This window comes from Sorex araneus, chromosome 1 (genome assembly GCF_027595985.1).
Source record: "Sorex araneus isolate mSorAra2 chromosome 1, mSorAra2.pri, whole genome shotgun sequence".
Classification (NCBI taxonomy): Eukaryota; Metazoa; Chordata; class Mammalia; order Eulipotyphla; family Soricidae; genus Sorex; species Sorex araneus.
Window position 1 is genome coordinate 136,819,126 of NC_073302.1, and position 16,339 is coordinate 136,835,464.

The window sequence follows — 16,339 nt, forward strand, 5'->3', positions numbered from 1 at the left end:
TTCTACGTGGCTGACACAGGGGATTGTTCAATCCCCAGTATCCCATATGATTCCCCGAGCACCACCAAGAATACTTCCACAATGCAGAAGTAACCCCTGAACATCATTGATTGAGGCCCCTAAACTAACTAAATAAGTTAAGTTGCCCTCCCCTCTAGACTGGAAGTTTCTCAAACTCAGAAGTCTGGAGTTTCAGCTGTTTCCCATCACTGTGCTCAATATATGTTCAACTAAATTAAATCATGTAAAAGCAAATTCCAAAATCTTAATATATCCATATAGCAAGAGACATTTGTATTATGCTAAATGAGTTACAAAATACTTTCTTAAACTTCAAACAATTCAGTTGTGGAAAATCTTATAAATGAAATATCACTGTCACTGCATCACTGTCATCCCGTTGTTCGTCAATTTACTCAAGCGGGCACCAGTAATGTCTCTATTCCTTCCAGCCTTGAGATTTTAGCAACTTCTCCTTACTCCTCTTTCTCAATGATTGGAGGCTCTTTCAGGGTTTGAGGAATGAGACCTATCGCTACTGTTTTTGGCATATCAAATATGCCATGGGTAGCTTGCCAGGCTCTGTCCATGCAGGTGGGAAATTCTTGGTAGCTTGCCGGGCTCTCCAAGATGTGTGTATATATATATGTCTATGATTTGTTGCCTACTGTCTGAACATATGGTGTGGTAAGTATGGAAAATGGGTAGGAAGTAGGAAATGTCTTAGAATGTTCGTGGCTGTGCAGTCTGGAAAGTGGACTGGAGCGTGGCGGTGGTTGGGTAGTGGAGGTCAGCTGCCGAGGCTGTGTCCCTTGTGGCAGGGAGGGTTCTCACCCACCCCCCTCTGGGGTGCGCCAAGTGAAAACAGCCTGGCATGGAGTCCAGTGGCATGGCTATGGGGGCCTCATTTTATACTGTATCCCTATAAATATAGTATGGATATTTCCCAGAAAAGTAAGAATAGAGCTACCATAAAAACCAGCAACTTCTATTCATGGCTCCCTACCCACAAGACAGAAAAACACTCATTCAAAATGACCATTATTCACTGCAGCACTCAGCACACTAGCTAAGCTACAGGTGTCCAGTGACTGGATAGAACTGATAGATATCATGTTAAGTAAAGTAAGTCAGAAAAAGAACAAACACCCAATGATCTCACTCATCTGCGGAATACAGAATAACTGGATCAGGGAACGCAAAGTATCAGTGGGGGCTGTCTAGATTGTCCTGTGGCCTATGTGATAAATATGAGGACAGGAAAGGGAAAATATATCAAGGGGGAGGGAGGCAGAGAGTAAGAAGAATAAGAAAGCAAGAAATAAATAAAAAGAAAGAGGCAGACAGGAGGTGAGGGGGCAGGAGTGAGGGGCGGGTCACCTGGCTGGGGTAGGGATGGGGTACAGGCATATATTCAAACCACAGAGCCAACATCATTAGTTTAAGACTCAAACTTCAATAACCAAACTTAAACAGAAAGGAAGTACAGGCAATTCTTTCCATTGGCTACTATGTCACCCACCAAAAAAAGAAAAAATATATATATATAAAATTTAGGAGGGGCAAAGAGCAACAAATAAAAAATCTATATTAGGTTCACTGTATCACTGTATCACTGTCATCTCATTGCTCATAGATTTGCTCGAGCGGGCACCAGTAACGTCTCCATTGTGAGACTTGTTGTTACTGTCTTTTAGCATATCAAATATGCCATAGGTAGCTTGCCAGGCTCTGCCGTGAGGGTGAATACTCTTGGTAGCTTGCCAGGCTCTCTGAGAGGGGCAGAGGAATCAAACCTGAGTCGGCCATGTACAAGGCAAATGCTCTACCCACTGTGCTATTGCTCCAGCCCATATATTAGGTTTTATATATATATATGTATGTATACATATATATATATACATATATATACCCACTGTGCTATTGTTCCAGCCCATATATTAGGATACACACACATATAACACACATATATATCGTAATATAATAAAGACAGTTTAGTCAATTTTCACAAGATTGTAAGGATTTTTAGGTGCAGGCCTGAGCCTTGGTTTTCTGACCCCTAAGTTCAGCCACTTGAATGCATGCACTATAGCAGCATCCAGAATTCTTTCTTATGAACCTTGCCTCAAGGGTTTCTACCTTTACAAAATGGAATTATGTGGGCACCCTACCAATGGCTCTCCAGACTGTTCTAAGAACTTGATTTAGGCTTTGTGCCCAAACCTGATTCATCTTTCAAAGCAGAAACATTGTGGGTGAGCCAGGATTTGGCATAATGTATAGGTTGTTAGAATCAAACCTGATGAAGTTAATTGGTGTTTTGGAAGGAGTCTGTCAGTTGGGCTTAGTTGGAAAACTTGGAGAAGTTTTAGACGTCAGCCTGTGTGTGTAGGATCAACTAATTAATCCCGAGTCCAATGAGCACCAGACATACCTCACTTGGAGACAAAGTAAATGAAGGCTTACAGGAGACAGCTGGAAAGACCAAGCACCTTTCTCTCTCTCACTGAGTCTAGTGAGAGCTAGGCGCAGGGCAGTATGGCAGGTGCACAAAGATCAAGAAGACCAAGCATGTGCTGACGGCAACTGCAGAACTGGAGATTTCAAAGATATTTTTAAAACAAATTTGTAATTTTTGTTTTGTTTTGAGGCCACACCTGGCCTCAGAGCTTACTCTTGGCTCTGAACTCAGGGATAACTCCTGCTGTGACTATATGTGGGACAGGGGATCGAACCTTGCATGCCTGCATGCAAGGCAAATTCCCTACTTGCTGTACTACCGCTAGAGTCCCAACAATTTTATGTATTTTTAAAAGCACTAAAGGTAAAACAGAACTCTGTTGACTGTCTTACACACCTTCTAATTTCATACTGTTTTTATTTTGGGTTGTATTGGAGGTTTCCATGTGGTTGGGTCTCTCCCTGAATATCATAATCTAATTTCAGTAATGGGTCCCATAGCTAAGGTAGTCTAGGGAAGCTACTTCCCCAGGGATGATGTCTGAGGCTGTGATCCCCACAGCCCTTTCTTGCTCCTGCAGCATCTCTAAGGCAGCTAACAGAAAGTGCTAGGGAAGCTGAGGCTCTACCCTAGTGCAGCAAAACTAACACCCCGTCTGCACACTTTTCCTTGGTTCCCATGCCTTTTACCTTGACAGGGAGTTCAAAAAAATCTACCAACATGCTTAGGGCGCCATACATAGATCCTCAACTTTGCCCAATTTCCTAGAAACTGAAGGTTTCTCGTTATGTACTTAATTTTATAGCTGTGGAAGGCATTTAAGGAATCTAAGAACTTCCTTCCCTTGTAGAGTTCCATGAAACCATGCAATATGCTTGTAGTACAGGGGGCAAGTCTATTAGTATGATTTAATTCATCAGCTTAGCATTAGTTTATATAAGCCAATAGCTAACCATTCACATGGCAGTCAACAATGCCTATGCTGAGAAAGAAACATCTGAATTTTTAGTTTCTCTTGCAGGGCAAGGTCCTGAAGATACTTCAGAGAATATACAAAACAATAGGTTCACTATCATAAGGAAACTAGGATATAAAAATAAGTGATTTATTTTACAGCTCCCCCCCCCCAATCTCCCTCCAAGTATAACACAAGAGACTTTCCAATGGAATTTATTCATTCAGGCTACCAAAACCTTTAGCAGCTCCACTGAACAATCACCCAAAGACCAATACTTTGAAAGAGGAGATCCAAAGGGAGAAGTTTAGGGGAGAAGGTTCATTTTGATCCTCGTTATGCCAATAAATCCTTAGGTTGGCCACAGCTCATGATCTGATGTCTTTTTCTAGGACATGAAGTTGAACTTGATGTTGATAGGGTCAGTTCCTCCTGTTCTGTGAGGCTGTCTCTCTAGCTACTGAAGTCATCTTTAGTCTTTGACTGAGGCCCCAGAAGTCTTGGATCTCAGAGCATCTTCTAGAACAGCAGGCTCAGTTCCATGGCAGTTGAGAGGGGGGTTCTCTGCCCACTGGCTTCCTGACCGGAAATGGGAAGGAGATGGTAGTTCAGTGATTCCTGTCTACAGATGCAAAAGACTCCTGTATACAGATGCAAATGGCCCACATATGGGGACATTTACTTCTGAAAATCCTGTGTTTTTAAGTTAAGAGATGAAATGCTCATAGTTTGGAAAAAGTAAGATGGGGCTGGGGAGCGAAGTGGGGGAGCAGAAAGAATATCTATGGTTTCCCCGCCAGCTCTTTCTTCTTTGTCTTTTAGATGGAAGTCAACTTTGAACGGGGCCCCAAATCCTCTAACTGGCGCGGGCATTTACGGTACTCTCTGACAAAACTGCAAGCGTTTACAGAATATGCAGTGGCTCTTCGGTGTGCTGTGAAGGAGTCAGAGTTCTGGAGTGACTGGAGCCCAGAAAGTTGGGGGACAACCGCAGAAGAAGGCAAGCTGGTCCCTTGTAATTTCATTTCTGCCTGCTCTGGCTCAGGGCCTTGGGGCTAACCTGGGAAGTCTTGTCAGACCCTTACCTGAGAATCAGGGACCCCAGAACCCTGACAGTCTGTTCCTTTCTTTCCTCAGGTTTGGTCCACCTGCGCTGGCAGGACCAGGTCCCTCCTGCTACAGCATGTGTTACCTTAGCAGCTTTTTGCGTCAAAGGCAAAAGATCACATCTTTAGTACGTTTATATAATTCTTACACTATATAGGAGGCAGCATGATATTGTTTAAAGATTTCCTGTGATACATTAAAAAATATCTATCTATCTATCTATATATATATATTATAGGACAAGAGAGATGATGCAGTGGGTAAGGTGCTTGCCTTGTACTTGGCATACCTGGCTATAATCCTCAGCACCCAATATGGTTCCCTGAGCCTCTTTAGGAGTGATCCCTGATCGCAAAGCCAGGAGTAAGCCTGAGCACCTCCAGGTGTAGCCCCTAACACCCCGCTCCCTCCCCCTCAAAATAATACATGAATGGAAAGCATGCAATGGCATTGAGATAATGATCTTTGCTACACCTTTCAGAGACCCTTGGGAGACTGAGAACTGAGATCTAACACTGGTGAGATCCTGTTTTACACAACTACTTCTCCCTGCCTGTCAGTCTTCTCTGCAGTGACCTCTGGCTCCAGTACAGGGTCTCAGGTTACTCAGTGCACTTTGGACACTTGCTAAGGCAAATTTTAACTTTCTGTTTTGCAACCAGAAGCACGATTAACCATTCCACTGAGATTTATTCTTTCAATAAGCCTGGCTTAGGTATATTAACAAAATATTAGAATTCAGTGTTCTCTGTGTTCTTGACTAATTGAATCATAAATATTTATTAAAGTCACTGCTAGGAACTTTTGCTTTTCATTTTTTTTCAAGATCCCAGAAGAAACTGATGAAAATGGCATGCATACCTCCCACAGGATAATTTCTTCTTTTCTAATTTATCACCTATTTTCATATTTCACAATAAAATTACAGTTCTTTACGACACACCATTTCAAACTTTCTCTAATGGTTTGAAAATTTTATTTTTAATTGAATGTTAAGCACTGCATTTTGGGGGGTTGTTGGGGCAGGGCAGGGAATTACTGAGATCCAATCCAGGGCAACATATATGAGAAGCAATTCTTTTAGCCCCATACTTTTTTGGATTTTAATGTATTGATTTGAAGATTATTTACCCACATTTAACTACATAAATATTTACTGCATGACATGGATATGATTAGACTTAAATCTTGGCTTTATCACTTAAAAGCTGTGCTTTAGGCCAGTTGCTTAATCAATCTCTCTTTCTCTCTCTCTCTGTGCATTAAAATTGGAGACAATATTGGTGCACGTAATAATATGGCTATGGGATTAAATAGGATAATTCAGGAAAAGTTTTTGGTTCGAGCCACCGCCGCAGACCCTGCCCTTCCTGCTTCCTCAGTCAGGTGCGCCGGCTCCCCTCACTGATCATCCCAGCCCTCCCTGCCCTCGCGCTCTGCACGGCCCCAGGACCCAATCTCAACCCAGCATCCAGAGGCCAGAAGGGGCGTGGCCTCTGTAGTAGTGGGCGTGGCCTCCGCTGAGGGGTCGTGGTCTCCCGGACGGTGGCCGCTCACACAGCCTCGATTATTTTCCCCTGTTTTAGTATACTTGACAGATGTTTCAATCCCCATTACCTATGTAGAGATCTCCCCAGCTATCTCAAACACAAAAGTCAAATAAGCCACTAAAAAGGCAAATACTCCAATTGCACCAAAATATCGAAACCTCACAAAAAGAGAGATTAGCTCCCACCTCCATACAACCGTGACAGCATGAAGAAACAGCTCAAATCCCCGCAGCAAGGAGAGGATGAATAAAAGAGTCCAGAAGCCTCAGCAGAGGTTTCCCACAAATATGATCTCTTTGATAAAGAATTCAGAGAAGAAATTCTGAGAATGTTCATCGAACTTAAAGAAAGGTGGAGCAGTCAGCGAAGAAATTATGGGAAGAAATGAGAGCAGAAATAGGAAAGCTACATTCAGAAATGTCACGAATAAAAGACACTGTAGACGAAATAAAAAACACAGGGGGAGCCCTCAACAGTATAATGGCTACAGCTGAAGATAGAATTAGTGAGCTTGAAGATGAGCAGCAGAAAGCCCACAGGCTACAACAAACAATTGGAAAAGACCTCAAAATAGCTCTAGGGTGAATCAGAGACCTAGGGGATGATGCCAAGAGGAATAACATAAGAATCATTGGAGTTCCAGAAGGACAGGGAGGCAACCCTAATGAGAAAGCCACAGTTAACACCTCGCTCCCTCCCCCTCAAAGAAATCATTGCTGAAAAGTTCCCAGAACTGGATAATGCAGAGTTCATATCCTAGGAGCCCGAAGGGTGCCAGCTAGAAGAGACCTTAATAAAAAGACTCCAAGACATATCATAGTCAGAATGATGGATGCTACGGATAGGGACACAATACTGCAAGCAGCAAGGTCAAAAAAAGAAATCACATACAAAGGAGCACCCCTTAGATTCACAGTAGACTTATCAGAGGAAACCCTAAGCCAGAAGGCAATGGTGGGATATAGTGAATGAAATGAACACTTCACCATGAATACTTTATCCGGTTAAGCTCTCACTCAAACTCGAAGGAACCATACACAACTTCATGAATAAACAACAGCTCAGGAACTTCATAGACTCAAAACCAAACTTAAAAGAAGGACTAAAGAGGCTCCTGTAAGAAAAGAAAAACCCCTACAAGCACAACAATCTCCTACAGAAAGATGGCACAAAACTCCACGACAATAATCTCTCTGAACGTCAATGGCCTAAACGCACCCATCAAGAGACACAGAGTGACAAAATGGATTTAGAAACTGAACCCAACATTCTGCTACCTACAAGAAACACATCTGAATGGGCAGAGCAAACACAGACTCAAAGTCAAAAGATGGAAAACAATCCTTCAAGCAAACAACTCCGTCAAAAAGGCTGGGGTGGCCATACTAGTATCAGACAATATAGATTTCAGGTTGAAAAAGATTAGAAGGGACAGCGAAGGCCATTTCTTAATAATCAAGGGATAAGTACAGCAGGAAGAACTCACACTCCTAAATGTATATGCACCTAATGAGGGACCAACGAAATACTTAAAACAACTGCTAACAGATTTTAGAGAGGACATTGCTAGCAACACAGTAGTAGTTAGAGACTTCAACACCACCTTATCACCTCTGGATAGATCAACAAGATCAAAACTCAGCAAGGAAACATTGCCCTTGAAGGAAGAAATAGAAGAGAGAGGACTTTGAGATCTATTAAGATCTATACAGGGCTTTGCATCCCCATAAAAAAGAATACACATTCTTTTCCAGTGCACACGGAACATTCTCCAAAATAGATCATATGCTGGGCCACAAAGCATATCTCCATAGAATCAGGAAGATAGAAATTGTATCAACTATCTTCTCAGACCGTGATGCACTGAAGATAGAAGTTAATCATGCACAGACGCAGAGGACCAAACCATACACCTGGAAATTAAACAACTCAATGTTGAACAATGAGTGGGTCAGGGAGGAAATCAAGGAAGAAATCAAAAGGTACCTGGAAACAAATGAGAATGAAGAAACGAGCTACCAGAACCTGTGGGCCACAGCTAAAGCTGTGTTAAGGGGAAAATTTATAGCTCTGCAAGCATATGTCAGGAAGGAAGAAAGGGCCCACATAAATAACCTGACCTCACAGCTCAAGACCTTAGAAAAGGACCAACAAAAGGAGCCCAAATCAAGGCAGAAGGAAAGAAATAATAAAACTTAGAGCAGAAATCAATGATATGGAAACCCAAAAAACAATCTGAAAGATCAATGAATATGAGAGCTAGTTCTTTGAGAAAATAAATAGGATTGATAAACCACTAGCAAGACTCACAAAGAAAGAGAGAGAGAGCTCTAATAAACCAAATCAGAAATGAAAGGGGGACATCATAACTAGAAACCAAAGAAATTCAAAAGATCATCAGAGACTACTTCGAAAGTCTATACATCACGAAGCAAGAGAATCTAGGAAAAATGGATAAACTCCTGGATTCTTATATCCTCCCAAGGCTGAACCAAGATGATTTGGAATACCTGAATAGACCCATTACTATCAAGGAAATCGAAACTGTAATCAAAAGTCTCCCCAGAAACAAAAGTCCAAGTCCAGATGGATTCACTAGTGAATTCTTCCAAACATTTAAAGAGGACCTATTACCAATTCTTTTCAAGTTTTTCCAGGAAATCGAGGAAACAGAAACATTCCCAAACAGTTTCTATGAGGCACATATCACCTTAATACCAAAAGCAAACAGAGACACCACAAAAAAAGAAAACTACAGGCCCATATCTCTGATGAACACGGATGCAAAAATCCTCAACAAAATATTTGCAAATAGAATCCAGCAACTCATCAAAAATATCATACACCATGATCAAGTGGGATTCATCCCGGGGATGCAAGGATGGTTCAACATTTGAAAATCAATCAACATAATCCACCATATCAACAAAAGAAAAGATAAAAACCATATGATCACATCAATGGATGCAGAGAAAGCATTTGACAAGATCCAGCACCAGTTCATGATGAAAACGCTCACCAAAATGGGCATAGAAGGGAACTTCCTCAATATAGACAAAGCCATCTACCACAAGCCTATAGCAAGCATTATCCTCAATGGGGAAAACTAAGGGCCTTCCCTCTAAGATCAGAGACAAGGCAAGGATGCCTACTCTCACCGCTTCTGTTCAATATAGTACTGGAAGTACTTGCAATAGCGATTAGGCAAGAAAAAGACATTAAGGGCATCCAGATAGGAAAGGAAGAAATCAAGCTCTCACTACTCACAGATGATATGATCTTATATTTAGAGAACCCCAAAACCTCTACCAAGAAACTCCTCGAAACAATAGACTTGTATAGTAAAGTTGCAGGCTATAAAATCAATACCCAAAAGTCCATGGCTTTCCTATATGCAAATAATGAGAGAGAAGAAAGTGATATGAAAAAAAGCAACTCTGTTCACAATCATGCCTCAGAAAATCAAGTACCTCGGAATCAACTTAACTAAGGAGGTGAAGGACCTGTACAGAGAAAATTCAAAATGTTACTTCACAAAATAAAAGAGGACATGAGGAAATGGAAGCACATCCCCTGTTCATGGATTGGGAGAATTAACATTGTCAAAATGGCAATACTTCCCAAATCATTATACAGATTCAATGGGATCCCTATAAGGATACCCATGACATTCTTCAAGAAAGTGGACCAAACACTCCAAAAATTCATATGGAACAACAAACCCCCATGGATAGCTAAAGCAATTTTGGGGAAAAAGATTATGGGAGGCATCACCTTCCCCAACCTCAAACTCTACTACAAAGTGTTAATAATTAAAACTGCATGGTACTGGAACAAAGGCAGAGCAGTAGACCAATGAAACAGGGTAGAATATCCTTACACACAACCTCAAATATATGATCATCTAATCTTTGATAAGGGAGCAAGAAATGTAAAGTGGAGCAAGGAAAACCTCTTTAACAAATGATGCTGGCAACACTGGACAGCTACATGCAAGAAAGTGGGCTCAGACTTATATCTAACACCATGCACAAAAGTCAGATCAAAATGGATTAAAGACCTCAACATTAGACCAGAATCCATAAGGTACATTGAAGACAAGGTCGGCAAAATCCTCCATGACATTGAAGCTACAGGTATCTTCAAAGAGGACTTGCCACTGACCAGGCAAGTGGAAACAGAGATAAACAAATGGGACTATCTTAAACTGAGAAGCTTCTGTACCTCAAAAGATACAGCGACCAGAATGAAAGACAGTCTACAGAATGGGAAAAGATATTCACCCAATACCCACAAGATAAGGGGTTGATATCAAGGATTTACAAGGCACTGGTTAAATACCACAAGAAGAAAACATCCAACCCCATCAGAAAATGGACAGATGAAATGAACAGAAACTTTCTCAAGGAAGAAATCTGAATGGCTAATAGACACATGAAAAAATTCTTCTCATCAGTAATCATCAGGGAGATGCATATCAAAACAGCAATGAGATACCATCTCACACCACAGAGACTGGCACACATCCAAAAGAACAAAAGCGACTGGTGTTGGCATGGATGTGGGGAGAAAGGGACTCTCCTTCACTGCTGGTGGGAATGCTGTCTGGTTCAGTCCTTTTGAAAAACCATATGGACGCTTCTCAAAAAATTAGAAATTGAGCTCCCATTTGACCCAGCAATATCACTTCTAGGAATATATCTCGGAGATGCAAAAAAGTATAATAAAAGTGACATCTGCACCTATATGTTTATTGCAGCACTGTTCACAATAGCTATAATCTTGGAAAAACCCGAATGCCCTAGAACAGATGACTGGTTAAAGAAACTTTAGTACATCTACACAATGGAATATTATGCAGCTGTTAGAAAAAATGAAGTCATGAAATTTGCATATAGGTGGATCAACATGGAAAGTATCATGTTAAGTGAAATGAGTCAGAAAGAGAGGGACAGATACAGAAAGATTGCACTCATTTGTGGAATATAAAATAACAGAATGGGAAACTAACACCCAAAAATAGTAGAGATAAGTACCAAGAGGAGTACTCCACAGCTTGGAAGCTGACCTCACATACTAGGGACTAGATTATAATGAAGAGTTTGCCCTTAGCTATTTTTCCCTTACTACTTATATTATTTTTATCGTTGATTCTGACTTCCACATATTTGGAACTCGTATGAGGATAAGAGCTCTTCCAATTCTTGAGTCAGCTTTGAAGAGTTAGTAACTCAGTGGCCTTGGGCTAGATCTGTCTGGAAAGAACTCTGTCTTTGCTCACCTCTAATTGTTTGTGGATGGACTGAAAGCAGCCTTGTTCCATCTCAGAAAATTGAATTCTGGCTGTCTTGCCTTCTGAGTCAGTAGAGGCCTCTTGGAAACTGCTGGCATAATTTTTAAGAGCAAATCTTAGTGAAAGTAAATGAAATCTTATGTCAGGTCTAAACCTTCCCAATGTCCTTATCTTCACTTATATGAAATCGAAGCTTGTGTTAGGAGCCTTGGGTCCAATAATTAGACTGTGCTTTCTGCAAAAGAATTGTAGAAATGTGACTCTTGATGATAAGATAGCTTATTGACTTAATTTTCCTTTGGCCCTTTTTATACACTATGAAGACATTTTAGCTGAAGTTAAGTAATTTCACTTTAAGATACTTAATTGCCTAAAAGTAAAAAGATCCCTAGAGATGGGTCTAGGACTCTCTGGAAAGTCAACTGACCCCCAACCCTGGCACCTCCTATAGAGTGATTTAGATCTTGACTTAGGTGGTGAATCCCCTTCTTTGAAGACCTGATCATGTGATTTCAGAGTATAACAAGTACTGCATGGTTTCTGCTCTTTCCTGAAGTATAGGCTATTAACCTTCTTAGATCTTTTTTTCAAACTATTTTTATTTTTTGGCATTGGATAGACCAGAGTGATAGTGCAGTGGGTAAAGTGCTTGCCTTCTTTTCAGCAGATCTAAGTTGATCCCCAGCACTCTATATGGCTCCCCAAGTCTGCTAGGAGTGATTGGAGCACGGAAGCAGGAGTAAACCCAGGGCACTGCCAGGTGTGGCTCCCTCCCTGGCAAAGGGATGAGTACTCGATCATTGTATGACTGAAATGCAAGCAATGAAGCACTTTGAGTATCTCCTTGGCCATGAGTTGTCCCCAGCTCTTGTGTCTGTTGACGCTGATCTTAGAGGAGGCAAGAGGTGCCATTTCAGTCCAGATGTGGATGATAAATTACATCACACATCACATGGATTCGGTGGTAATTTTCTTTTACCTTCTGCCAAGTCATCAAATCCAGGAGCAGTTTAGGTTTTTTCCTTTGGTTGATGACAGTTTTCCGGCCACTCCAGGATGTGGTCACTGATCCTGGTGGTGCTGCCCTTCCTCCCGCTCCTCCTCACTCCTCCCTCTCCCTAAGCACCTGTGTCTCAAGTGTGTTTCCTGACTGCAAAGACCTAGTCGTTGTCACCAGTTCTTGTTGCAGTTCTCTTTGTCAGAGTTGAACTCTTCATTCTTATTCCCTCCAGCTCCATTTGGCCTTGATGTGTGGAGAGTGCTGGGCCCAGCTGAGGTGGATGGAGAAAGGACAGTGCAGCTGTTGTGGAAGGTGAATTCCCTCTGCTTGATATTTCATTGGTCATAAACCCTTTTTCTTTTTTCTCTGTTACACTCTCAGGTTGAAGTAACATTGGCTTACAATACCACGTAAGTTTAAGAGTACAGCTCACATGACTTAAACACATTTGCATCTTCCCCACAGTACTGAAACCCCTTCACCACCATCCATTTGGCTACTTCCATTCTCTGGTAACTCCAGTTTTGTTATCAGAATCCAAGGGTTTGTTTTATTTTAAAACGCTTGATTGGGCTGGAGAGATAGTACAATGGGCAGGGTGTTTGCCTTGCACATGGCTGACCTGAGTTTGATTCCTGGCATCCCTTATGGTTTCCCAAGCACTGCCAGAAGTAATTCCTGAGTGCAAAGCCAAAAGTGACCCCTAACAAAAACCAGATGTGCCCCCCAAACCAAATAGAACAGACCAACCAAACAACAACAGAAAACTCAACCTCTAGTATCTCTGAGAAGTCTGACTCTTGAACTTTAACCTCCTGAATTTTTTTATTTAGGGGTGTTATGGTACCTTGAATCTCACGGTGGTTTCCCAGCTCCAAAGAGCCCCACCAGTCCATTCCACAGTTGGCTTGAATGTGCATGACAGAGGCCTTCTCTTTGAGGTGAAACACAAACCTTTTGGATAGGAATAAAGTGCATGTCCAGAGGCATCTGCAGTTGTGGAGCCCTTCACTGGCTTCTCCTGGCAGGCATATCATAGCTAGTGGTCACCACTGCCATGTGCTCGGGACTGTTGGCTGAGGTGAGCTCACCTGCAAGTTGCTGGGTCACTGCACCCACATATGGCAGGCATGTCCCTTGGGGAATCAGAAAGTTGGATTATGTGGACTTGAAAGGACAGAAGCGTGCCGAAGTGATCCTTCCTAGCATGAAGACCTGGGAGTGGGGAGCAAAGGGGAGGGTGGGTGGATCCACGGAGAGGAGAGCAGCAGAGAAGCTAGAAAAGGGACAAGAGTTCAGATGGTAGAGGGGCCAAAGAGGAAAGGACAAGTGTATCCTTTTTCTAGAAGAAAAAGCATCCCTCAGATGAGAAAAAAGATGAGGGACTTGGGAGGAAGATAAGAATGAGGCCAGCAATAAGATGCCAGAACTCTGTTATCTCACCCCTGCTAAAGTTGGGGCAAATTTAAAATCCTTTTGAAATCCTTTTGGAAATGGAAGTCCTCCGTGGGCTTTGTCAAATGAGATTCCCATGTCAGTTACTGGAATTTCCTACCTTTGCCTCTTCCCCCTTCACACCCAGGGCCCAGGCGACACTCTGGGGTCACAGAGGCAGCAGGCAAAGGAAAGCGTGATCAGTGCTGCTGGAAAATCTTTGAGAATAAGCCCCAACTATGGGGCTTCCTCAGTTATCAAGGGAGAAAGTAAAGGAAGCAGCCAGCACATTTGGGGAAGGAAGATGAGCGGCAGCATCTTCCACCTGGGGCTATGGATGGGGCAGGCCCTCCTGTGAGTAGGTGAGAGGACTTCAGTGCCCTTCTCCTTCGCCCTCCTGTCTGTGATGCGGCTCCCTTGACCTTCACAGAAGAATTTTCTAAGAATCAGGGTTAGTGACAAAAGAGGAATGTGATGAATACACAACCCTGGGAATCTACGAAAAGCCACTGAACCATATGGCTTACACCAGTGCTTTTCAAGCATGTGAATAGATCTCAATAAAATTATGTTTAAAAAAGAAATACAAGGAGCAGTTTAAGAGAGAAAAAGGTTCCTATCCTTAGGATGGTTCTGGCTATCCTGGGAGCTGCTAAGAGAATGAGAGGGCAATGACTTCTGAATTCTGTCTGCTAAATTTGTCTGACAGCCAGTCGTCCTTTATCCACGAACATCCTCTGGAACAGAAAGTGAACAACTGGAAATTCCTTTAAAATACTCAACATCCTGATTCCTAGACAAAACCTCTGAGTGGGCTCAGATTCCAGGCAGAAAAGAAAAAACTAGACTTGGGAACACGGGTGTGGTCTTAGACACCCGTTGAAGGACCAGTGACTTGTAGGGCAGTGCTGAGTTTCCATCCTCGCAGCTGGGATTCGCTTTCTCTCTGAGAGGGAGGGATAGAGAGAAAAGAGGATGAGTACTGGATATTTTCTGACTCTTGGAGGCTTCCCAGGTAAGAAATGACCCACAGCCAGGGTAAACCTAGAATTCACTCCGAGTAATGACTTAGAATTTTAGCTTCTCTTTCTCTCTGACTGTATGTGATAGAGAAAATTACCACCAAAGGAAAGGGGTGACTTGCTAATGTTGATGTTCTCCTAATTCAGCCTCAGGGAATTGGACTTATATTAAGGGTTGATAGGAGCAAATCCTTACCTCTAGAATTTAAAGGGTTAATGTGATATTTTTCACTCCCACCCCCCCATGCACACAGAAACACACACACACAGATTGTTATTTATCTCTATTCATAATTCCCTGATTAGAGTTTCGCCTCTAATACTTAATATTCCTGTCCTGTCACATGCCCCCAGTCAGTCAAGTCTGAATGTCTCTTTTTTTGATGTTGGGAAAAATTTTTATTTCCTTTGGGTTCAGAAGGCAAAAGGAGCCCCATTCCTGGAGAAAGCACTCGGCTACAACATCTGGTACTTTCCAGAAAACAACACTAACCTCACAGAAAGCAGGAATACCAGTAGCCAGCAGTTTGACCTGCATCTGGGACGCAAGCCCTACTGGGTGTCTGTGATTTCTTACAATTCTCTGGGCGAGTCTCCAGTGAGCACCCTAAGGATCCCGGCTACTGATGAGAAGAGTGAGTATGATACAGACTTCTTAGAACTGGTTTTGTCCTGTTGACCCAGGTATAGGACTTGTCCTTTCCAGGATTGCTGGCATGTGGAGGCCCTAAGTTTAACCCCTAGGGCTGCATGTGCCCCAGAACACCACCAGGTATCACCCTAGTAGCTCCCAAGTGTCACCAGAAGTGGCCTTTGGCACCTGAAGCACTACTTGGGAACCCCTCCCCCAGAACAAACAAATAGTTGTGGGCCTCAGTGTCCATTGGTTGAGGATTCAAATCTTGGCTCTTTCACTGATCTCCTAGAACTTGGAATTAACTTCTCTGACTTAAAACTTCTTATAAAATGGGGCCATTAGTAGAAAAAGGACAGAGAAGGAAAGAAATCATGAGGGGAGAAAGAAAATGAGGAAGGGAAATATTGTGAAACAGGGGTCAGGGCTTGGTTATACTAGTGAGTGGGAGAGTGGTGTAGCTACATACCCAAAGCACAGACCCAACAACATTGAAAATACGAGGGGTAGGGGCTGGAGTGATAGCACAGCGGGTAGGGCGTTTGCCTTGCACGCAGCCGATCCGGGTTCGAATCCCAGCATCCCATATGGTCCCCTGAGCACCGCCAGGGGTAATTCCTGAGTGCATGAGCCAGGAATAACCCCTGTGCATTGCCGGGTGTGACCCAAAAAGCAAAAAAAAAAAAAAAAAAAGAAAATACGAGGGGTAGGCTGCAATCACTGAACTCTGTAAGGTGCCTTTCAAGGTGCCAGGTGGTGGGGGGATGGGGAGGAAGCAGGGGAGGCAATAAATGGAGTATGGGGACACTGGTGGAGGGGAAGTTGTCACTGTTGGTAGGATTGGTGTTGAAATATATGCCTAAATCTCAACTATTAATAATTT

The 16,339-nt window shown here is 42.6% G+C and overlaps 1 protein-coding gene across 1 annotated transcript in view; it reads left to right on the forward strand.

Moving 5' to 3' along the window:
* Positions 1-16,339, forward strand: part of IL31RA (interleukin 31 receptor A) — a 43,142-nt gene that overhangs the window by 14,741 nt on the left and 12,062 nt on the right. Inside the window, exons 5-7 of the mRNA XM_012932713.2 lie at positions 4,239-4,416; positions 12,599-12,678; positions 15,241-15,457. Of these exons, the coding sequence (XP_012788167.2) occupies positions 4,239-4,416; positions 12,599-12,678; positions 15,241-15,457 (475 nt within the window). The remainder of the gene's footprint in view (positions 1-4,238; positions 4,417-12,598; positions 12,679-15,240; positions 15,458-16,339) is intronic.